This window comes from Medicago sativa, chromosome 7 (genome assembly GCF_051527215.1).
Source record: "Medicago sativa cultivar Bolivia chromosome 7, Bolivia_mono, whole genome shotgun sequence".
In the NCBI taxonomy this organism is placed as follows: Eukaryota; Viridiplantae; Streptophyta; class Magnoliopsida; order Fabales; family Fabaceae; genus Medicago; species Medicago sativa.
This window is the reverse complement of record NC_140755.1, coordinates 75,374,564-75,399,508: the sequence shown is the minus strand read 5'-3', so window position 1 is coordinate 75,399,508 and position 24,945 is coordinate 75,374,564. Positions and strand designations below refer to the sequence as shown.

General features: G+C 30.7%; 1 protein-coding gene, 1 long non-coding RNA gene and 1 pseudogene across 3 annotated transcripts; 2 read left to right on the top strand and 1 right to left on the bottom strand.

Annotated features, from left to right (window-relative positions):
* Positions 1-3,305: 3,305 nt before the first annotated feature.
* On the bottom strand, positions 3,306-4,233 carry LOC146908497 (uncharacterized). Its single transcript, XR_015017736.1, has 2 exons — positions 4,116-4,233; positions 3,306-3,625 (listed from the first exon to the last, which is right to left on the bottom strand). It is a non-coding gene; the product is annotated as an uncharacterized LOC146908497 (long non-coding RNA).
* An 11,290-nt stretch (positions 4,234-15,523) lies between these two features.
* On the top strand, positions 15,524-19,027 carry LOC146908496 (cytochrome P450 76T24-like). The gene is made up of 2 exons (XM_085730052.1): positions 15,524-16,434; positions 18,051-19,027. Exons 1-2 carry the CDS (start codon positions 15,532-15,534, stop codon positions 18,657-18,659), a joined length of 1,512 nt encoding a protein of 503 aa, XP_085586178.1. The 5' UTR covers positions 15,524-15,531; the 3' UTR covers positions 18,660-19,027.
* Positions 19,028-19,167: 140 nt separating this feature from the next.
* Positions 19,168-21,689, top strand: LOC146908495 (cytochrome P450 76T24-like; annotated as a pseudogene). Its single transcript, XR_015020456.1, has 2 exons — positions 19,168-20,516; positions 20,617-21,689. The product of XR_015020456.1 is annotated as a cytochrome P450 76T24-like (transcript).
* Positions 21,690-24,945: the final 3,256 nt, after the last annotated feature.

Here is a 24,945-nt window from a genome sequence, read left to right as displayed (position 1 = left end):
GCATCTAAACACAAAAGTGAAAACAACAAAGAGAGAGATACAACTAAGTACACATGGTTTAATTGATAAACCAACAATAGTTAAACAAACCTATAGTAGAATAATATGTTAGTTTATAGTTAACACAAATCAACCATACACGAAAAATAGAAAAAAATAAGCAAAACCAAAAAATCAATTATCAACTATCACACAAAAAACAGGTTGAAGAAATATAAAACTGGTAGAAGATAGATCACTATTCTATTTCTATGACAAACGTTTAGATTGGAAGCTATATTTACAGTAACTTAAGATTAATAGAGACACGTTAGAAAATAATTCAGTAATTATAAATGATTATGGTCTTCACTACCAAAAAAAGAAGTGATTATGGTCTTGTTAAAAAACCACATATGACTAAAAATCACATAAGTAATTGCGTATGATTTGTGGATCGTAGAATAGAAAAAGTGAGGGAATATGCTAAAATTAAAGGCTAATTAGTTACTTTGCCTGATCGATTACATGAATTGAAAAGCAATGCATTTTTTAGGAAAAGTAATGCATTTATTAGCAATTAAAAGTAAGAAGAAAATTTGGTTAATTTGCACCTTGTAAGTTAATGTTTTTTGGAAAATTTTCACTATTAAGCAATTAGAATAAATGACAAATTTTAATATGTATCATGCATGTGATTCAATATGTGTTGAAACTTATTAAAGAAATATACGTGCTAATATGAATGAGTGACTATGCAATAACCAATAAGCAAGCTTTATTTAGATGATGAGGAGTGTGCGTGTGTTAGTGATGTTTTGTGTTAACCCATAGTAATCCGGGTTTTTTCATTCAACATGTCCTTAGAAAACTTATTAACCATTTGAACTCGATTATTTGGTTTGTGTATTAGTCATATTGAGGTGTATTAACAATGTTAATTTAACATATTAATTATGTTTACCAATGAATAGTATCAAGTGTACTTTATGTTTTATGCTTTAAAGGGTAATGCTTAATATCGTGACAGTAGTTTCACGAACCACTTGCAATATATGACAGTGTCATTGTCGTTCTTTAAACTACAAAATTTAGATATTAATTTTATTTTATGCGCTATTAAAGCAATTCTACTTTTTTTTTGATAACGAACCATTTAAAAAAAATTGGGGAACTATATTAAAACAATCCACTAAGGCAGTTTATTTATGTTCTAATAGGTTAGAGAGAATCCAAATATTTGTGGAGCTTGCTAGAGAGAATATGCGTATATAAGATGCTATCTTATATTAACATTTGAATTTGGATATGAGAAAGGAAAAAAAAATCCCCAATCTTTAAATCATTAACTGATTTTGGTTAACCAATTAGAAGATTATCCTAAAAGTTGTCACAAAATTGATTGCGCAAATATCACTACTCTTTTTATTATTACCACTCCAAAGTTAAAATCCACTTCGAGTTTGATCTCGACTCTATAGTGATGCATTTCTTCTTGTTTACTGGTTTGTTTCCCTCTCAAGTATAAATAGGAAAAATAATGAATAAATCAAATCTAAGCACCAAAATAAAATATAAAAGAGAAAAATAATTAAAAGTAAAATAGCAACATAAGAAATAAAAAAAAGAAAAGAAATGTTAAACAAAGAACATATGAATGTATCAAGAGATAGAAAAATTAGCGAGTATTAAGGTATTAAAATAGATAGAAGAGGGCTGAAAGCGGATATATTTGAACGTAGTAATAGAAATCTTTCATATACATTTTAATTGATACATGATGCATTTCTTCTTTTTTCTTGATTGACTTCCACATGTCTAAGATAAAAATCCGGTCGAAAACAAAAAATGTATAAGCACCGGAAAAAAGAGAATAATACGAAAAAGAAAATGGCAAGATAAGAAATCACAACAAAAAGCAGATTAAGAATAAGAAATAAATATTAGCAATACATAGAATGAGTATTGAGGGATAAAAGAAAAGAGAATAAGGTTGAAAATGTAGCAATGCTTCCTTTATATACTAATCGTGGGTAGAATGATACTTTGCATAAACTGTGAGATTGATTTCAAATCAAGGGTAATATTTATTCTACACTAATAGCATTGAAGACATTGATTATTTTTCTATAATAATTTAGCATAAAACATGGGATTGTGGCGATAATATGAGGATTAAAGTTGAAGAATGAATATTTGAAATTTTTCTACAATAATTTAGCATAGAACATGGAACCGTGAGAATGAACATTTGAAATTTTTCAATAATAATTTTTTGAAATTAGAGTCGAAAAAGAAAAAAATATATTTATTCTTCTTGTTCTAATCTTTATATAATTTAGTTTACGGTGATAAGACAATATGGTTGGACACTATTCTTTTTGACGTCATTTTGCTCTTGACTTATAAAAAAAAAGACAATATGGTTCAATTTAAATGTAGATAATACATATAATTATTTCATTTTAAATAAATAGAATGAATGTAATATACACGAAACGTAATTAAGGCAACTTTCTTGATCAAATGTACAATGCATTGAACATTTTTATTAGAGGAGCAATAAATGCTTGAGAGAAACTTGAGACGCCACGTGTACTTTTGCCCAAAGATGTATGCTTTTGTATTATATAAAGATTGCGTGTGTGTGAAGAATACGTTTGATGGAGGTATGTAATCGCACATAATCTTGATTTGATGTTTAATTATGGTAAGCATGCATATAATAACAAAAATACTAAAAATCTAAAACAAGAAACCAAATCACATAATATAACCAATGTCTCCATATCTAAACACTCAATTACAATTTTTCTAGAAGATATACACTTGTGAAATTGTATATGGAATATGTATTCATTTGAAGTGATTAATATGAATTCACACTACAAGAGGTTGTGTTTCAATCATATCATATTTTTCATTTTTATTCATGAAATTTTCATTCAATAAATTTATATCATTAATTTGTTCATAAAGAAATGACAAAATTTTATCATCAATGTCTCATTATATGATCCAAGAAACCCTAACTAACTGAGTTATACGCCTCAAATGCACTATGTCTATTAGTGGAATGTGGCTTATCAATTGTTATTTAATGGAACTATTTGCTCTTACGGTAATGCATATATAATGTATTGCGTGTGTGTGAAGAATACGTTTGATGGAGGTATGTAATCGCACATAATCTTGATTTGATGTTTAATTATGGTAAGCATGCATATAATAACAAAAATACTAAAAATCTAAAACAAGAAACCAAATCACATAATATAACCAAATAAAAATTTATTTTATGCCGCACAGATGAGATAGGTTTTGCATTATGCACAAGTTTATTTTTACTATTGAATCAATAAATCTCACAATTGAATTAAATGAGATTTATTGATTAATTGAATAGTGAAAATCAAACTTGTCCGTCCTTAGTACAAAACGGACGTACCGGTACACATTAAGCATAACCAAACACAAGAAACTAACATAACCAAAGCATATAATAGTTTGAATCCCATCAATGGGACCCACATTATTGACTCAAACAAAACTACATATCATTCCTCGCTGTCGCTGAGGTTGGGGTCTCCTTGAACAGAGTTGTTCGCTGGGGTATCCTCCGCAACGACATCTTTTCCTTTCATGCCTACATGATTAAAATATTCAGATGTATAAAAAACAAGGAGATAAGATATGTAACGTAAAGTAAAGGAGAAAATATACTAAGCATGGTCATTTAAGAGAGCAGCTAACATTACTTATAAATCATCTCTCAAAAACATGTGACCAAAAGCTTTAGGCATACTTACAAAAATAAAATAAAAAAGATAGAAAGATAAAAAAATTGTTTATTTCTCAAATAATTAAGTCATATGCATTTTTACGCGTGTGTACAAATTGTGTCCAAAATCATGTTACTACTAAAATGTTTTCCTTGATCAATAGTATGTATTTCATATTGTCTTACAACTTCCACTCTAAATAAACATCCATTTTGATCAAACAAAAGTGATCAATTCGTACGCAGTGTAATTGAGTATTGCAAACATATCCTGATCGAGTTTGATTTCTACTCATAAAAAAAATGAACAATAAACAAGAATTAAAACATATATAACTAATAGCATATCCCTTACCTTCCATGACTATCTTTCGGAGCTCCAATAAGAGTGCTTTCAATTTTATTAATTCGTCATAGCTAAGTTCTTGAATTTTGAGACTATCAATCTTCATCTTCAGTTCTTCCATTTTGAGACTATGCAGTGATGGTTGTATGGTTTGTGAAGTTAATATATATACAAAAAAATAAATGATAGTTTAATGCTATAATTCATAAAGTAATTCAAATTTTGTGTTCTTTTTCTTTCTACCTTTCAGCAATATTTAATGAAAATGTATAAAGTTAATTTAAAATTGCTATATATAAATCATCACATTAATTACTACAGATTCACTTGACATATATATTATATCATTCTTTTTGAAAAAAATTGTAAAAAAATAAACTTTTGAATAAGAATAAAAAAAATAAACTTTTAGTATATTTTTTCTTTCAAATATCTGATTTTAATTAATGTGGTAAACAAGAGACAACATAAAACAAATAATTTTACTGTTATAGAAAAACGCAAATCACCTTTTTTTAGGAAATAGTTCAAATCACATCTGAGACAATTGTAAAATGTCTGTTAGTAACTCTAAGAATGATAACAATAATAATAATGATAACAATAAATAATTTTTTCTCATTCTCTTTTATTTAAATAAGTAATTTTCACATCTATTTAGTTTTTTCTGACGTGATTTTGTCGTTGTAGTGCGATGTTAGTTTGTTTTTCCGTCTCTGTGTGGTGTTGATTTTCTTTTCCATCTATTTACGATGTTTGTTCAGTTTAGATTGTCAGATCAGCTTCGATCTAATGCAGATCTAATCAATGAGTATGGTATCTTCAACGTTACAGATCCGGAGGCATAGGTATTCTAGACACTTAATTATAGTCGTATTTGTACACTTATGTACTTTGACATTTTATTCTATTCACAAGGATGTTGTGAGTTTGTTTGCATATTCATCCTTTTTATTTTTAGTAAATATGTATTGTATCGATGTACTCTATCAATTTAAACGAATGAATCGAATACCATTTTTTTTTTCGAGGGAAAATACCATTTATTTTTAGTCATACATAATCTTAATTTGATGTTTACGGTAAGCATGTAATAACAAAAATAGTAAAAACATATTTTTTTTGACAAGAAAAATAGTAAAAACTTAAAACTAGAAAGTAGAAACCAAATTACATAATATAACCAAATACAAATTTATTTTATGGTGCAAAAGTGAGATAGGTTTTGCATTATATACAAATTTATTTTTACCATTGAATCTGTAAATCTCACTAGATTAAATAAGATTTATTGATTAAATTAAATAGTGAAAAAGAAATTTTTCCGTCCCGAATAAAACCAACTTACTTGTACACACCAGGCAATATCGAAATACACGAAACAAATGTAAGTAATTGTTTGAATCTCATAAGTGGGACCCACATTATTGACTTAATCAAAAACTACATATCACTCCCCGTTGAAGTAGAGGTCTCTGTGACAAAGTTATTAGTTGGGGTTTGAGGTATCCTCCTCGATTTTTTTTTTCCTTCCACGCCTACATGTTTACAAGATTCGGATGTATAAAAAACAAAGGGATATAAAAATATGCAACATAAAGAAAACGGGAAAGTAGATTAATTAAGCTTATAAAATATCTCCCAAATCACGCTAGAATGTTTCTTATCTAATGCATCTAGACCAAAATGTTTTCTTTTCTAATGGTCTAGATTGGTGAAGCTAGGGGTGGGAATAGTTCAGTTTTTAAAGAAAACCAAATTGAACTGAACCATCATAACGGTTCACAAAAGCTAAACCAAACCGTTTTTGGTTTGGGATAAACTTGTCGTTGCATATAAACTTGTCATACCCCAATTTTGGACCAGTTATTTCTTTTAATCCATATTTTAAAATGTCAAACTCTTTTCTCGCTTTAACTATTTAAAGTCATGTAGTCGTGTCTTTTAAAAAAAATTTGAGGCTTTATTTTACAGTTTGAAGTGAAATCCAGTTGCGTCCAAGCTTTGTGTAATTTAAATCTTTTCTTTTTGTGCGTCAGTATTTTAAAATATTTTACGCGTTTTTTTAAGTAATTAGTGTCCTGTTTTATTTTAATTTCCTTTGAAAGCTTTTCAATTTAAAATTTCCTCTTTGTCTGTTTTTAAACCGCTTTAAAAGAATTTTGTTCGCACTTTAAAACGCCGCGTTATTTTAGACGTCTCAGTCAAAATTTTGGCAGAGAGGTATTTTAAAATACCTCATTTAAGATAATGTTTTTAGTCTTTTATCCTTTTATTATTGTTATTAATCTTACTATTATTATTATTATTATTATTATTATTATTATTATTATTATTATTATTATTATTATTATTATTATTATTTAATATTTTTTATATATAAGGTCACGTGAGTTTAAAAACTCACACTTGTTTTTATTTTCTTTTTATTATTATTTCTTTTTAGTTTTTGTTTTAGTCCTTGAGTCCTTTAGTTTTGTCCAGTGTCAGTCTGTCATTGGTCAATGTGAAACTTGGTCCCCAATCTTCTGTGTTGTGCTGGCACTCTTATCAGACCCAATTTGAGGGTATTTTTGACATTGGTATTCATCAGTCATAACCCTAATTTTAGCATTATAAAAAGTGCATTTATTGCACTGTAGCAAAAGAGGAGATTGGTCAATCTCTGACAGCCGCAGAACACAATCAGCAAACCCTAATTCCTCTTTTTTCATTTCCCAATTTCGATTCAAACCCAAAGAAAAAACATAAAAACAATATGAACTTCAAGAACACCGATTGAATTTTTTCCAGATCCAATCAAAACACAAATCAACAATTCAAATCACAAAATTACCAAGAACAGTATGAACAATCACATCAAGTAATCATTTCACACTATCCCTGTAAGCTCGGATCTCATCATCAACAACAACTCAAATCCATCACTGGAAAACCGAGTTAACACCAATATTCATCACAAATCCAGCAAGCTCAACACTCAAGTCCCTAAGTTCGGATCTCATCATCAACAACAGCTCAAATCGTCACTAACAAGTTGATCTGCAAGCTTATTCATAACATACAAGTAGATCTCTCACGCAACAGAAGCAGAAACGGAAAGGATCTGGAATAGGAGCAGCAGCTTGTATTCATTGTTATTCCTCTCCAAACCGACACCAAAGGTAATCTCCCCTCTCTCTTTTGATCGTTTTGCTGTTGGTTTGTTCAAAAAATTTTGAAACTATTCTTGTAGATCTAGGCTTATTCATAATTGTTTTTGAAAATCTAACGCGAAATTCGAAAGGAGAAGGAGAAAACGAATCGGTTGGTGAAAGAAAATTTGAAAAAATAAAAAAAATATAGTTTCGGCGGCGGCGCCGCCACCCTAGGCTGGTCGGCCACCGCGCCGGAACTCCACCGGTCATCTTCTCCGTTTCACTTGAATTTAGAGAGAAGGGAGAGCTTTGAGGCTTAGAGAGAGAAAGATAAGTGAAGAATGATGGAGAACCGGCCTTAAGGCCTTTTATAAACGCATCAAATCGGTCCGGTTCGCATGAACCAGACCGGTTTATTCTGGTTCCTTCCCTTCCTCTTTCATCCATCCGATCTGCTTTCTTTATTGATCCAATGGTTCCTGTTTTGTTTGTTACTATAGGCATTACTTGTTGTTGAGTGTGTTACTGCTTAAGAACCGTTAAATCTATCATCTTGTAGATCTAACGGTCACTGAAGACCTATGTTCAATTCCATGTTGCATTTATTTTGTTAGTGTTGCGTGCATACTCATTTTTTAGCCTTATGATCAAACAATCCTAGGGCCAGGATCAAATCCCAAGCCAATGGATCAAGTGAAGGCCCATTTCCCTTCTGTTTTAATTTTCTCTACGTTTTTACTACTGGAACCTCCCTGTTATACTATTTACACCATTGTTTCATTTAAAATTTCTCTAAAAATTTCCAAATTTTTTTATATGTTTATTTCATTTCTTTATTTGCTATTTTGGTACTGTTTATGTTATATTTTCGCTTTATTACCATACTTCATGATTTCATATCGCATATTTCCTTCATGCATTTCTTTCTTTAATTCCTTTCCAATTAATATTGTCTCATCCATTTTTAAAACTTTAATTTCCATGCTTTATTTTATTTTTGTTCTTGGCTTTATTTGTGCATTTTTTCACATGTGCATCTTGCTTTAATTCATGCTTTGCTAAAATTTTCTTAACATCATTTGCATTGCATTTTAGTGTATGATACTTTCAATTTCCTCTTTATCTCATTATATCATGATTGTTTTAATTTTAGTACCTATTCATGTTTTTTTTTTCTTCCTATTGCAAAGCCCCATAATATTTAGTGTGTATAATTAGGGAAATGATGTAATTTATTTTGGGCTTTGCATCTAGGAAGGGTATGTAATAGTGTAGTAATTCCACACACCGACACAAGCACCGACACTACACCATTTTATTCGTTGCTTTATGCTTGCTTTATTTTTTTCTGCATCGTTACGTTAGTTTACCGTTAGTTTAGTAAAACCTTTTTATCTCAAAAAATCAAATAAGCAAAAGTCGAATTATTTTTCTTAATAAACCTTGGATCCAAATCCAAGAGATTTTTCCTTTATTTGCTTAATCAAATTCCTAAATGAACTTTAATTAAACTTAGACTAAATTTCTCAAATAAAATGAAACAACCTCACTCCCATTTTATTCTTCTATACCTTGAGGTCTCGCAACCCTTCTTAAAACCATTTTCAAAATCAAATTAAAATCAACCTAACCCACAAAAAATATTTTTTTATAAGAGAGAACTACGGCTGTTTTGATCCCTCTTAAGGGTACGTAGGCAAGGGTTCATTCCTTCCAAATCGATTAAATAAAAATAAAAAAAGCTCATACTTCTTCTCCCTCCATTCTTTCACTTATACTTTAAGTAATAAATTTTCAAATAAAAATAAAGTTAGAAAGAGGTTCCCACGGAGTACCGTGGACGATACGGGTGCCTAACACCTTCCCTAATCGTAACCAACCCCCGGATCCAAAAAGGGTTTTAAATTCATCTTTTCCCTTCCCACGAATAAAGATCGAAAAGTCCCAAACGATTGAGGGTTCAAAAAACCAATCAATGGATTGACACCCGAAAATCATGGTCTACAAAACTGATCCAAACAGAACCAAAATTATTATTTTGAATCGAACTATACTTTTTTTCCCTTTTGAAAACTTAATTGTGCTTTTCGTCATTTTTGCAAGACATGCGTACAACCAGTCCTACCAAGATATATACATCTCTTCTTGATTTATGATATATTAAATTCCCCATGAAACATATTGTTGAAATTTGGGGCCTAACTCATCCTTACAAAACCGGCTTGTGAAGTGAGGAGTGCCTCCTCTTTATAAACTATCTTCAAGAGTCTCATCTATCCGATGCGGGACATGAATTCCGATGCGGGACATGAATTTTTCCCAATACACCCCCCCATCACACCGAGCACTCTTTGGACTTGGTGCGTGAATAGGTAGGTGGCCCTTGAATTCTATCCGATGCGGGACATGAATTTTTCCCAATACACCCCCCATCACACCGAGCACTCTTTGGTCCCAATACACCCCCCATCACACCGAGCACTCTTTGGGCTTGGTGCTCCCAATACACCCCCCATCACACCGAGCACTCTTTGGGCTTGGTGCGTGAATAGGTAGGTGGCCCTTGAATTCGACATGCTCTGATACCATGTTGAAATTTGAGGCATAACTCATCCTCACAAAACCGGCTTGTAAGGTGTGGAGTGCCTCCTCTTTATAAACTCTTATCAAAAGTCTTATCTATCCGATGTGAGACTTGGGTTTTTCCAATACATATGCTTCAAAAACTCATAAGTGAAATTCCTTTTATACATGCGTTGATTTGTATCATGCTGAATTTTAATACATGTTCTCTTGTGTTTATGTTCCGGGTGCATGGTAGAGTGAAAGCCTCGTATTATACTTCATCTATACATACATCAATGGCAAAAATGTCACGATCCAGTCGTTTGTTATTTATTTTTCAAAAGGACTTATTTCTTGCAGGCTAAAGTAGGTTTTAGCTCTTTGGCATGTCTTGCTAGTAAACAGTCGGGTGATCAAGGTTCGGCACTTGCATTAGCATTTGCCCAGGTAATGTTTTAAATGAATAAAAGAAGAAAGAAAAAACAAAAATAATGTAGAAACAAGTTGTATCATTGTTCCAATTACACACACATGACAAATTTTTCATCTTATGTCAATTGTAATTTGTAAATTATGTAGCTCCTCTTCTCATAAAAAAAAAAAAAAAAGTAAGGTGGTCTTCTATTCTTGAATTATATCTATCCTGATTTTTTTCCATCATTACTGGATTTTGGCAGTGTCAATTACTCACTTTTCTATGCGTTAATGGCATTCTTGAACAAATTCTTTTACCAACTCCAAAAGGTATAAACTCAAAATTATTACCCTTATAATTAATGTCACCCTCCAAAAATCTTTCATGCATGAATATATTTAGATTTTTCCAAATGGTGGGATCTCTTCCCATAGCTTAGACATTGATTAAAATTTGTGCACTGTTTGGCACATTGATGTCTAATATGTTCATAGTTTCATCACATTTGTGGTGTATCAATAATGGACCTGGTGAATGCAACCCAATAGTTTTCTTCAGAATTGCTTGACATAACTCGTTTCTTGCTTTTGTTAATATGTCAGGGTTACTTAATAACTCAAGGTTATTTAAACAACGAACATGACCTATTTTTTTTAAGAAGTGATGGTGTTATATTATATCCATGACTTGTGTGTGTAGCATTATGTTGCAAAAACTTTCATAGATAACTGCTAGCCCCATATTCCTTTGTTAAAAAACACTCAAGCACATACCATATTTTTTTAATAGTAAAGAAGAAATGATTAATGACCCACCATCTGGCAAACTCCAGAAAACTCAAGCCTAATGCAAAGCCTTACAAAAATATTTAAAACACCTACAAAAAGATATCCTACCTCCCAAGTACAATACTCACACAAATATCTAAATTATAAGCTAAAAATGATAGAAATATATAGATTTATGCAAAATAAGTCATTAATGTTTTTCATTTTTGTGATTAATATTGTTGTATTCAACTAACCACTTTATGTTCTTATGTATCCGCGACGGCGCACATAGATATTTGAATTTAGAAATTAGTAAATTTCAATTAAACTAAAACAATTTGGTTTTGGAGATTAAATAAGTGACCACTCATTCTTTCTCGTTGGCATAGATAGGGGTTTGAATGAATTTACAAGTAGTTCAACTTCCAGCTCTTTCCTAGAACTTTTCTTGAGGTAGGCCTGCATATTAGTTCTTCTAACTAATGATTAAGACTTGAGAATGTTTGGTACATGGTGTGAAATGGAGAGTTAACTAAATTCCACGCTGAAACTAATCTAAATATGACAAGAAATTGCATATGAAAAAGATGGAATAAAAACCATTATCACAAGCCATATAAAATAAATGAGTTAGATATACTGCTAAATAATGTTGAACAAATAGTTACTGCTGCTACTGCTAAATATATAAGTGAACCGTATAAACTAGTGACCAATATTCTACAAGTATAACTATAGTGAACTTTATAAACCTTATAAGCGAATCTACTAATGCATGCAATAATAAAAGTGGTTATTAAGATGAGCATTGCTATTTATTAGAGAGATTTTATCAAGAATTGATCAAGAAAAAGTCTCGGCCAATTAAATTTATTATTTGCTGGAAATCAAGGGAGGTAATGATGTGTAATTAAGGAAAGGTGTTAACAAATACATTGTCTTGAAATTTTCTTGATAAAGTTTGTCGCTGTATCTATCATTTCCCTATTAAGATTCAACAAGAATTGATCTACAAAATGGTATATCGTAGGATTTATGCTATTTTTGGGGACCTATTATGTTATATAAATGATAATAACTGTAATGAATTGAGCAACTAATAAAACACGGTTTTTTCTACATTACCCTCTCTTGTTTAGGGGGTATTTACCCCTTCAAGTTATCAACCAATCAAAATGTAATATCCAAATGTAACATTAATTGTCAAATAAATGAGTCAATTTTTTCTATAAAAAAATGAATTTTAATAAGGTAACTTTTAATTTTTATTTAATTATATTTAGGTATACAATCTTAATTAATTTACACTATAGGGCTTGTAACAATTAAAATTTCACATCAAATTCAACCCATCATGGCTGTGTTTGGTAACACGAATAAGCTAGCTTATAGCATGTTGGACTAGCTTATAAGTTTGTTTTGATATAATAAGATGTGTTGGGTAAAAAACTTTTTCCACTAACTTATAGCGTTTTTTGAGAAACTATTTCAAATAGCTTTTGAGCTTATAGCTGGTCGTTTTTTATATTTTCTTTCAATTTTAACCCTATTAATTTAATTTAATTATTTTTTAATAAAACAACATGTTCATGGGTTAAAAAATAATGGCCAAGTTCATAGCTTATTTTTTAATAAAACAACTATCACGTTTTCTCCTTTGAAAAAAAACTGTCATGCTTTATTTTATTTTTTAACTAGTAATAGACCCCCGTGCGGTTACGCACGGGTCACGTAACATTGTGGTAATCATATAAAAAATAATTGCTTTGTTAGTACTATCAAATGTTTTTTTTTCATATATTATATGTAAAAAATGTTAAATATTTGAATCGTGTATGTTGTGGAATTTATTTTCTCATGTACACGAAAACAAATTTTTATATACACATATAAGAAAGCCAATAAAATAAATTTTTTAAAACTCATGATTATTTTCAAAATATCAACATCAATGTAGTGTTTCTATTAAATAACTTTTTATTTTATATGCAAAACACCGTTCAATGTTTTCACCGTACCCGTTGTAGATTTTATGTGATTTTTCTGCAGAAATAATTTTTTATGTTAATATATGAGAAAGTTGATATGATAAAATCGTAGAAACTCATTAATATTGTCAAAATATAAACATTAATATAGTGTTTCTATTGAATAACTTTTTATTTTATATGCAAAACACCGTTCAATATTTGCACCGCTCTCGTTGCAGATTTTATGTGTTTATATATGCATAAATAAATTTTTATGTACATATATGAGAAAATCGATATGATAAAATTTTGAAAACTCGTGACTATTTTCAAAATATCAACATCGATGTAATGTTTCTATTAAATAACTTTTTATTTTATATTTAAAATACCGATAAATATTTGCACCGCACTCGTTGAAGATTTTATATACTTTATGCAGAAGATTTTTTTTTTTTTAACAATATGTAATAGTCAATATGATAAAATTTAGAAAACTCGTGACTATTTTTAAAATATCAACGTCACTGTATTGTTTCTCCAAAATACCATTAAATATTTACACCACACTAATTGTAGACTTTATGTGCTTATATCTCCAAAATCAAATTTCATGTATACCGATATGAGAAAGTTGATATGCTTAAATTTTGAAAACTAATGATTACTTTAAAAAATTTAACATTATTGTATCGTTTCTATTAATTTTTTAAATATGCAAATTATTAAGATTAAGAGATTAAAATAGATGAAAACAAAATGACGATATAGAGAATTAGTTAGGCTTGGAAGTGATAAATCTGAAAAATGAAGATACATAGAGAATTAGTTAGGCTAGAAAGATAAACAAAAATATATATAAAAAAATTTCAAAATGAATAAATTTGAATTTTATTTTGTAAAATGACGATTAAACCCATAAAATTAAGAAGATTGTGAGGATAATTATGAAATTTTACTCGAGTAAAATTTTCTAATTTTCTTATTATAGTATTAGTAGTAGTAGATTAGTAGTAAAAGTAGACATTTAAATTTGTGGTGTGGAATTGAAAAAATAGTTGTCCGTAATTATCATGATAATATATTGGCTTTTAAGAAGGACAATTATGAAATTTTGTTGGATTTTGATTTTGATATTTTTTTTAATAAATATATTGTTTTTTTAATAATTTTTTTATATATTGTTAGTAGATTAAAAAAAAAATAATATTTAAAATTTTAGAGTATTCTAAAGACTTATTAATTTTGCAACAAAAATACAAATATTGGTGGAAATTTGTTATATCAACTTATCCGTGGAAGTACAAATTAGGAACAATTTTTTTTTTGTAGAGAAAAAATTGGCTACACCTTTTTGTTTTTAATTAAAAAACAAATAATGTTTTAAAAGTATTCCAAAAACTTATTAATTTTGCATCCTAAAAAATAGGGTTAAATATGTTTTTGGTCCCTATAAAATGGCGACCTTCTAAGTTTAGTCCTTACTTAATTTTAATAGCTTTTTTAATCCCTACAAAAAAAAATTTACTTATAATTTTAGTCCCTGCTAAAATAGATTTTGTTTAATTATCCTTAAACTCTTAAATTTTTTAACGATTCTTTTTATACAAGTTTAGAACACTATGAAAGGTTCATTTACTAAAATCTATAATTTTTTAACATGAAATAAATTAAATATGAATTTTTTAAAACGACAAAAGTTTAAGATATAAGTAACAAAAATATGGACGTAGAAATCAAATTTTTGCGATATTTTTTTCGGAGGACCTTTTAATAACGTTCTTAACACGCCTGTAAAAAATTGTTGAAAAATTTAAGAGTTTTAAGCATAAATTAAACAAATTTGGATTGAGTAAGGACTAATATTGAGTGTAGAAATTTTTTGAAGGGATTAAAAATGCTATTAAAATTAATTAAGGACTAAACTTACAAAGTCGCAATTTTGTAGGGACCAAAAACATAATTAACCCTAAAAAATAAATATTTATGGGTTGAATTTGATGTGAAATTTTAATTGTTACAAGCCCTATAGTGTAAATTAATTAAGATTGTATACCTAAATATAATTAAATAAAAATTAAAAGTTACCTTTTTAAAATTGATTTTTTTTATAGAAAAATTGACTCATTTACTTGACATTTAATGTTACATTTGTATATTACTTTTTGATTGGTTGATATCTTGAAAGGGTAAATACCCCCTAAACAAGAGAGGGTAATCTAGGTTTCACCATAAAACACCCATGGTTTTGTTAACATTCTAATTCCAATCAATTGCAAAACAATGCCACAAAAATGATAATCTATACTTGTTAGCATATTTAATACTACCACGTACCTATTTTGTATTCATGTGAGATTTAGTCAATTTTTTTTTTTTTTTATATTTAAGGACTGAGGTGTAAGTATATTTAATACTATACATACCTATTTTTTATTCATGTGAGATTTAGTCAATGGTATATTGTAGACCGTAAGTTGTTACGTGCTTCTCACGGATGGAACCGAATCAAACCCTATCGGTGCTCTTTATATATGTGTGTAAAAGAAAAGGCAAAAACAATAAGCTATGGACTACCAAACACTTCTATTAGTGATTACCTCTTTGTGTACAAGCATTCTCATATTCATTCTTAGAAAATCAAAACAAACTCAAAATTCTACAAAACTTCCACCAGGGCCATACCCACTTCCCATCATAGGAAACATCTTAGAACTTGGCAAAAATCCACATAAGGCACTCACAAAACTCTCAAACATCTATGGACCAATCATGACACTAAAACTAGGAACAATAACAACCATAGTAATATCATCACCACAAGTAGCCAAACAAGTTTTACATGAAAATTCTCAAATCTTCTCTAATAGAACTGTCCCACATGCACTTTATGCACTTGATCATGACAAATTCTCAGTTGGGATGCTTCCAACATTAGCTTCGTGGAAGAAACTAAGGAAATTTTGTGCTACAAAAGTATTTTCTACAAAAATGCTTGACTCAACAAAAATCCTTCGCCAACAAAAGTTGCAAGAATTATTACATTATGTGAATGAAAAAAGTAACAAAGGTGAGGTTTTTGATATTGGTGAGGCTGTTTTTACAACTATCCTTAATTCAATTTCAAACACTTTGTGTTCTATGGATTTGGCTCATTCCACACCCGACGAAAAGTCTCAAGAATTTAAGAACGTTATGTGGGGTATCATGGAAGAAGCTGGTAGGCCTAATATTTCAGATTTCTTTCCAATTCTTCGACCTTTTGATCCACAAAGAGTACACGCAAGGATAACTAATCATATGAAAAAGTTGTGTGAGATTTTTGATGGAATAATTGAAGAAAGAATTTGTTCAAGAGATTCCAATTCTGATTCTAAGGTGTACAATGATGTGTTAGATTCACTTCTTAACTACAATATTGGAGAAACCGTTTGTGAATTGAGCCACAATGAAATGGAGCATTTATTTCAGGTTAGTATTTGTTTTTCAATAATTGAATTCTGAAACTTCTTAAATTTTAATATTTCTTCAATGTCTCAATTCATTCATACAACTAAAATACATACATTTGGATTTTTATATTTGTTTATTTTTGGTCAAGGGGACTTTTCTAGCTATTTGAAATGTTAAAATAAAAGCAGAGGTGGTATATGGCACGATAGTTTCGGTACACGAATTGTACACACAATTTGCTCAGTTTGAAACAAATTTTAAAGGTGAAACCCTAATTGAAATTCTTACGTGCAAACAAACATAACACGTCATAATTTAGAAACAACCAATCAGAAAATTTTGTACAATTTAATAAATTAAAAACTAAAAATAAAATGGACACATTTCTGTGGAAACAAAAACGCAGCAATGTTGTTTTAGAATTCTTCCTTGTTTCCTCTAAACACCGCTTTGGCTCTCAATTCTTATCCCCCACAACCAGAATGTTATGCGGTAGCCCATCACCTAAAGTTTCATTCTTCTCCATTCAATCTCCCGTGTTGGGTTTTTTCTTCTGCAACTACACTTGTGTTGTGTACATCCTTCATAAGGGGTTTCACAATTTTTTTGGTTTTATATTTAATCAATAAGGGTTTCTCAATTTCTTTGGTTTTGTGTTTAATTTAATTTAATACATGTACTTTTAGTATGAAGAATTGATCATAGAGAAAGACACATTCAAAGAGAAAAGCAAAAAACAAAACACAAAAACAAAAAAAGAAACACACAGAAAGAGAACGTGCCAGTTTTTATTTAATTAAATTAAGCAAAAAAAATTTGATTGGCTGTTTCTAAACTATGCCATGTTATGTTTGTTTGCATCTGAGAATTTCTCAAACCCTAATACTATAAAAGTAATAAATATTGGTATTTATCCCGTGGCAAATGCCAAAGCATTACTAAGACAAATAACTGACAAGATTAAATACAAACATGAGTATTTGGATAAGTATGTCTCGTAAAAAAATACAGAGGAATGCTATCAACACTCATTTTTTAATACATTCTCTAACACTCATTTTTTTATCGGATAAAATTAAAATATGTTTCGCCACTTTGTGTGAGTTTTATTTCTAAAATATAGATCCACTGTGATTTAAACTTGAGTATTAAAGAGAGTTTAAAAGAGAGTGTTATTAGCCCTACTGAATGATGTAATACGTGAATACTTATAATTGGCCACCCTAAAAGTTTCCATGTATAGGTCTCTCCCCTTAAATATCCTATTACATTAGTTGCACAATATAACGCGATTTTTCAAAAAAATAATATTGTAATTAGGATATTTTGCTCCCTAGTGGACCCAATATTTTTCTACTAATAAGCCTTATAGTTTGATGTTGATTTTTTTTTAATGCCTTAGTTTGATGTTGAGTTAAAATCAATTTTTTGGGTTGGACCACATTAGATATTAGTTTATTTTGATACAAATTTCAATTTTAACTTTTTCACAAAAGTCAGCAAGTGAATCTATCAATATGCATTTACATCAATAAAATTTGTTTATTAATTTCTTATTTTTCTTTCAAGGTTTTGCTAATAGTAATTCCATAAACTATATTTAATTGAATATGGAAAATAATATTTTGTATTAGGATTTATTTACGGCTGGTACCGAAACTACATCAAGCACCATTGAATGGGTAATGGCAGAGTTACTACGTAACCCTGAAAAATTAACAAAAGTAAGAAAAGAGTTATGTAAAGCAATTGGTAAAGATGAAACAATTGAAGAATCACATATTTCCAAGTTACCTTACTTACATGCAGTTGTGAAGGAAACCTTTAGGTTGCACCCTGCAGCTCCATTATTGCTACCCCATAAATGTGATGAAACCGTGGACATATTAGGCTTCAATGTGCCAAAAAATGCACAAGTATTAGTCAATGTGTGGGCCATGGGAAGAGATCCAACTGTTTGGGAAAATCCAAACAAGTTTGAGCCAGAAAGATTTTTGGAGTGTGATATTAATTATAAGGGAAACAATTTTGAGCTTATACCTTTTGGGGCAGGCAAAAGAATTTGTCCAGGATTGCCATTAGCTCATAGGAGGGTGCATTTAATTGTGGCATCCCTTCTACGCAATTTTGAATGGACACTTGCTGATGGGTTAAACCCAGAAGACATGAGTATGGATGAGCAGTTTGGGGTAACATTAAAGAGGGTTCAATCTCTTCGAGTTCAAGCTATTTCATCAGCATAGGTAGATATGTTCGAAGGATAAATGTGAGTGTTTTGTATCATGGTGGGTTTGTTATAATCACGGCGATCCATCGTGATTTTACTAAAGCTGTAAAGCGTAGCTTTTGAAAAATCATGGTGGATCAATGTTATCTTGACATACCTACTATATGATACCAAACATATAGCTTGTGATGGTTCTAAATTGAAGTAACAGACGGTTTCAATTATATTTCAAACATTTATGTTGTTTGTAAAATGCAAACATATGCATTCGATATCATTGCATATATTGTTGTGGTTGCAATGTCGCTGCTTATTAAGACCTTTAAAACTGTATTGTTGTTGTATACTGCAATTGAAACATGTGGTCACTATAATTTCTAATAATTGATGGTGTTATGATACTCAAAAAATAATAATTGATGGTGTTATAGCCATCTACTGATTTAGGTAATAAATATCTTTCTATGACAAATGGTAGGTGACCTAACATCTTGAAGAAGATTTCAATACTATATTAAAATTTGTAGGAATGATACGTTGACACTTTTAATTTGTACACCATTTGTACCAATCTGAAAAATCTAAGTTAATCAAATATATGGTCTTTGTGATCACATTTTTTTAGCTGCGTGACCACTATTTTTCCATAATTTATTTGGTTAACTAAGTGGAAAAATAGTGGTCACGCGTATTTTAGCTGCGTGATCACATTTTAGTTGCGTATTTTAGTTGTCGTTACATGTAAACATTTGTTTAGATCATCTGTCATCTAATGAGACTGTGTTTCAGTAGTTGTAGATCATTATTGCATTGTTTATTCCAATCATACAACCCCGACATACAACCCACACTCCTTCCAATCTCCTTAGCACTATAACCACTGGAACCGTATCTATCCCCATATCACACCCTATTAGTGTTCTTCTTTTCTTATAAATATATATACGTAAAAGAAAAGCCAAAAACTATAAGCCATGGACTACCAAACACTTCTACTAGTGATTACCTCTTTGTGTGCAACCCATTCTCATCTTCATTCTTAGAAAATTAAACCAAACCCAAAATTCTACTAAACTTCCACCAGGACCATACCCACTTCCCATCATAGGAAACATCTTAGAACTTGGCAAAAATCCACATAAGGAACTCACAAAACTATGGACCAATCATGACACTAAAACTAGGAACAATAACAACCATAGTAATTTCATCCCCACAACTAGCCAAACAAGTCTTACATGAAAATTCCCAAATCTTCTCTAATAGAACTGTTCCACATGCACTTAGTGCAGTTGATCATGAAAAGTTATCAGTTGTGTGGGTTCCAACATTAGATTTGTGGAAGAAACTAAGGAAAAGTTGTGCTACAAAAGTATTTTCTAAAAAACTGCTTGACTCAACAAATATCCTTCACCAACAAAAGTTGCAAGAATTATTGGATTATGTGAATGACAAATGCAACAAAGGTGAGGTTTTTGATATTGGTGAGGCTGTTTTTAACACTGTTCTTAATTCAATTTCAAACACTTTGTTCTCTATTGATTTGGCTGATTCCACACCTGATGAAAAGTCTCAAGAGTTTGAGAACATTATTTGGAGTTACATGGAAGCAGCCGGTAGGCCTAATGTTTCAGATTTCTTTCCAATTCTTCGTCCTTTTGATCCACAAGGTGTGCATGCAAAGATGACCAATTGTATAAAAAAGTTGTGTGATATTTTTAATGGAATTATTGAAGAAAGAATTTGTTCAAGAGCTTCCAATGCTGATTTTGAGGTGTGCAATGATGTGTTAGATTCACTTCTTAATAGCAACAATATTATTGGAGAAAGCACTTCTGAATTGAGCCTCAATGAGATGGTGCATCTTTTTTTGGTTAGTGTTGCTTTTTCATAGCATGGTTTAAATTTCTTGAATTCCTCTTCTGTTACCATAAGTTAAATTTAATTGAACCTGGAAATGATGTTTTTGTCAGGATTTGTTCGTTCTTGGTATTGACACAACATCAAGCACGATTGAATGGATTATGACGGAGCTATTACGTAACCCTGACAAATTAACAAAACTAAGAAAATAGTTATCTCAAGCAATTGGAAAAGATGAAATAGTTGAAGAATCAAATATTTCCAAATTACCTTACTTACTATCTGTTGTGAAGGAAACCCTTCGGTTGCACCCACCAACTCCATTATTGCTGCCCCATAAATGTGATGAAACTGTGAGCATATTAGGCTTCATTGTGCCAAAACATGCACAAATACTAGTCAATTTATGGGTCATGGGAAGAGATCCAACCATTTGGAAAAATCCAGATATGTTTATGCCTGAAAGATTTTTGGAGTGTGACATTAAGTATATGGGTAGCAATTTTGAGCTTATACCGTTTGGAGCAGGCAAAAGAATTTGTCCAAGGTTGGCATTAGCTCATAGGACTATGCATTTGATTGTAGCATCCCTTCTACGCAAATTTGATTGGACACTTGGTGATGGATTAAAGCCAGAAGACATGAATATGGAAGAGAAATTTGGGTTAACCTTAAAGAGGGTCCAACCTCTTCGAGTTCAAGCTATTTCACCCAGGGCCGTCTCAACAAATTCGTTGGCCCGGTTTTAATCTATTAAGGGAAGTAAAAAAAATTAAATTTTGGGCCCCAAAAAAAATACACAAAACACTATTGAAAAAAAAAAACACCTTAGTGGGAGTTGAACCCATGACCACACCCTCAAAAACAAGCTTCCGCGCCACTGAAGCAGTGTGATAAGTTAGATAACATTTCGCTTTTAATGTATATAACAATTAATTTGGCGCCTTACAAAGTAAAAAAAAAGTGTTTTGGGCCCCAAAAAAATGAGGCCCAGTGACATAGCCCAGCCTCGACGGGCTATGGGCCGGCCCTGATTTCACCAGCTTAGTAGCTATTTCAACCTCTTAAGAGAAATTGCAGTATCAGTTGCAATTTCGCTACAAACATGATATTGTGGTAAAATGCAGACAATTATTGCAGTTAGGATCTCAAACAAATAATAAATGCAATAGTTATTATCTAATTTTGTTGCCATTTATTTCATCTTTGCCAATTGCTTTACATAATTATGTTCTTGCCTTTGTCATATTGCTAGGGTTACATAGGAGCTCTGCCATGATCCAATCAATCGTGCTTGAAGTTGTGTCAATCCCAGCATCAAATAGATCCTAACAAAACATCATTTTTGGATTCTGTAAAATATACTAATTGCATTTATTATTTATTTGGGATAAACCAAGAATCCAAACACGTGACTTTACCCTCAATGGGGGAGAACTGTTCATCATAAATGGTATTTTCTCATAATTTTGATTTATTTTAGATGGGAAAATAATTTTAATAGGGGATGGCCCAATGAAATTAGGTAGCTGTTTATAGGTTAATTAAAAATTAGTTAAGGTCCAATCATAGCTGTTCATAGGTTCATCACCACAACCTGCAAAAATCAAGATGTCCAGATTCCAAACAACACAGACACAGCTACATAAACCGTACACAACAACACCACAAACGGCCATACATCATCACAACACCAATCAAATACCACGAAAGCAGAACCAAACCGCAACACAAACACAACCATCAAAGAAAAAACAAAAGGTAGTAATTCTTTTTTTAGATCTAGGTTGTTTGATTTTGTTTTTGTGAATTTTGAGTCTGAAAACGTATAGAGGAGGGGGAGTAGAAGAGAAAGAACAAAAAAAAATTAAAAAAAGGAGCGATTTTTAACTCCAGTACGGCGGCGCCGCCGCGATGACTCGCCGGCCACCGCACCGGAGACCTCCGGCCACCGCTCTTCTCGTCGGAGAAGATAAAGAAAGGAAGGAGAGAGAAGAGAGCTTCTCTCTCTAAAAGAAGGTAGAGAGAGAGAGTGAAAGGAAAAATGAAGAAAAAAACCAGTACAACCAATATATACTACTAAACCGAACCGGTTCAGCCTTTGAACCGGCCTGAACCGGTCTAACCCTGTCAGGCCCACGCCCCTGCATCCTTTAGGTCCAATCTGCATCATTTTCTTCTTCTTGCATCCCATATTACTGCCTGCACCCCCCTTCTCTTTTATCTTCTATTCTATTTTATTTATGTCATTCATGCATTTTTTTTTCTTATTTTTTTTTGCATTGCACTCTATTGTTTACTATTATCATATGCATATTTAAATTTTGTCATTTATTTTATTGCATAGCTCTTAGAATGTATTTTAGGTCAATGTAAATCGTAAAAAATGAGAAAAGTGTGCGTGTGTGTGTCTTTTATTTTTTTTACCTCTTTGTATATCAAAAAAATGCAAAAATAATTAGCCCTTAGTATGCTTTGTATTTTCGAATTTGTTTCTCTTTTTCATGTTGGACCGTCCCTTAGTATGCTTTTTCATGATGGCAACAATGAGGCAATTTTTGTTTTGTTCGACGATGGTACACGGGAAGAAAGATTTGCTCATTTGCTTCCGAGCACAGAGGTTCTACAACTATCTTCTAACACCAATTTCAATTTTTATTCTTAAGGCCATAAAATTTTACATGGTGGTTGTTTGTTGAGAAATACTTAACCGAATATATTTGGTCTGCTCATGTTGTTTTCGAACTTAAATAAAAATTAACAGGATATTCCAGCCGTGCGTTGCACGGGTTCGTACACTAGTTGTCTAAACAAACCTACAAACAAATAAATAAACCAAGAGTCTTTGGCTGGAATGATATAGTCTTTCTTCAAGTTTAATAGTTATTTTTAGTTTGAATTCAAATTCAAGAGGGTAACAACTTTAAAACTCTTGTGGCATATCCATGTAAAATGGTTATACATTATAGATTGATACATAAGCAATCTAAAGGCAATTAAATATGAGGAGGTGGTCAAATGATTTGGTTTCATCTGATCTTGACTAACACCAAACACTACAACATAATTGAGTTTTAGTAACATTTGAAAAAATATTAGTAAATCACGAAAAATGTTACTGATTATATCTAGTAACATTTGAACAATTAGCTTATGTTACTAAAGAGTTTCGGTAACAGTTTTTAGTATTATTAGTAACAATTAAATAATGTTGCATGTTTGCATTTTTTGTAACATTAGTAACAATAATAAAATGTTGCCTCCTTGTAATTTTTGCAACATTTCGCATAATTATAATTTTTGCTTTACTTCATCGATTTGATGAAAAACTCTAATTTGAACTGGCCAAAATTTGAAGATCAAATTATTTAGATTCAAGACTCCAAATATTTTCTCATACAAACAATTAAAATTGGATTTCATAGTGAAAATGAACTATGCAACACAATTTCAATCATATACTAAAACTATTACAATTAAGTTTTCATCCAATGTCTTCTTGTTCAAAAAAAAAAAAGTTTTCATCCAATGAGGAATGTACTCTATAAAATTGCCCTTTGCATCGTTCTTATTCTTGCATCCAAATTGATAGTGCATCAAAACTCCAAATATGAATCCATCCAAGAGGAAGGAGAATCCAAAGACATAATCCTGCATGAGATAAAAAAATGCTTACAATTAAGAGATATGAAGTTAAACCAAATTTAACCTAGTACATACATGCATATTCAGGACAGATGAAGTGATTGAGGATTCTTTGTTGTCTTCCATTTAAGACCAAAATAACAAAGCATCTTAACAATCTCCAACATAAGAAAAAATTGCATCATATGAAACAAAATTTGCTATAGATTGAGCCCCTTGATTTTAACAACTGTTCACCTTAAAGAACAAAAGACATAAAAGTGACCATACCTATTGAGCCAATAACCAAGATACATGACAATAGCACAAGTTGCAAAATAGTTCAGTACTTTTGAGTAATAACTACATGTTGCAAGTTTTGATACAGTTTTGTGCTGTCAATTGAAACACATTCTTATATTGTATTTGTTTTGTTATTTGACTATTTGTTCATCTCACATTTTTTCCGAAGTTGTCAATATTTTTTTCACTGTCTAGTCCCTACTTGGTAAAGTAGTACTTGTATTTGGTAGTCCTATGTTAGAATACTTTACATTTTGTTAGATTGTTCGTCAACTTCTGTTTGGTAGTTGTTAGTCTGTCTACTAGAAGTCTAACAACTATAGCATGTCCAGAAACTAAAGATTCTAATTTCTCTTAATATTACAGTTTAAACATCTAGAATGTTCGAAAATTTAACTCCAAAATATAACGTACACGAAAAAAAAATCATAATACCACACAAGCACAACAGTCTTGCATTGTCATTTGATCCAAATTGCTATTTAACCGAATCAATTTCCTATAACATGAAG

Excerpts from the sequence above, each read along its gene's own strand:
- LOC146908496 (XM_085730052.1), top strand. The coding sequence starts at position 15,532 with ATGGACTACCAAACACTTCTATTAGTGATTACCTCTTTGTGTACAAGC. Across the intron at positions 16,435-18,050 it reads AAATGGAGCATTTATTTCAG|GATTTATTTACGGCTGGTAC; the intron begins GTTAGTATTTGT and ends ATTTTGTATTAG.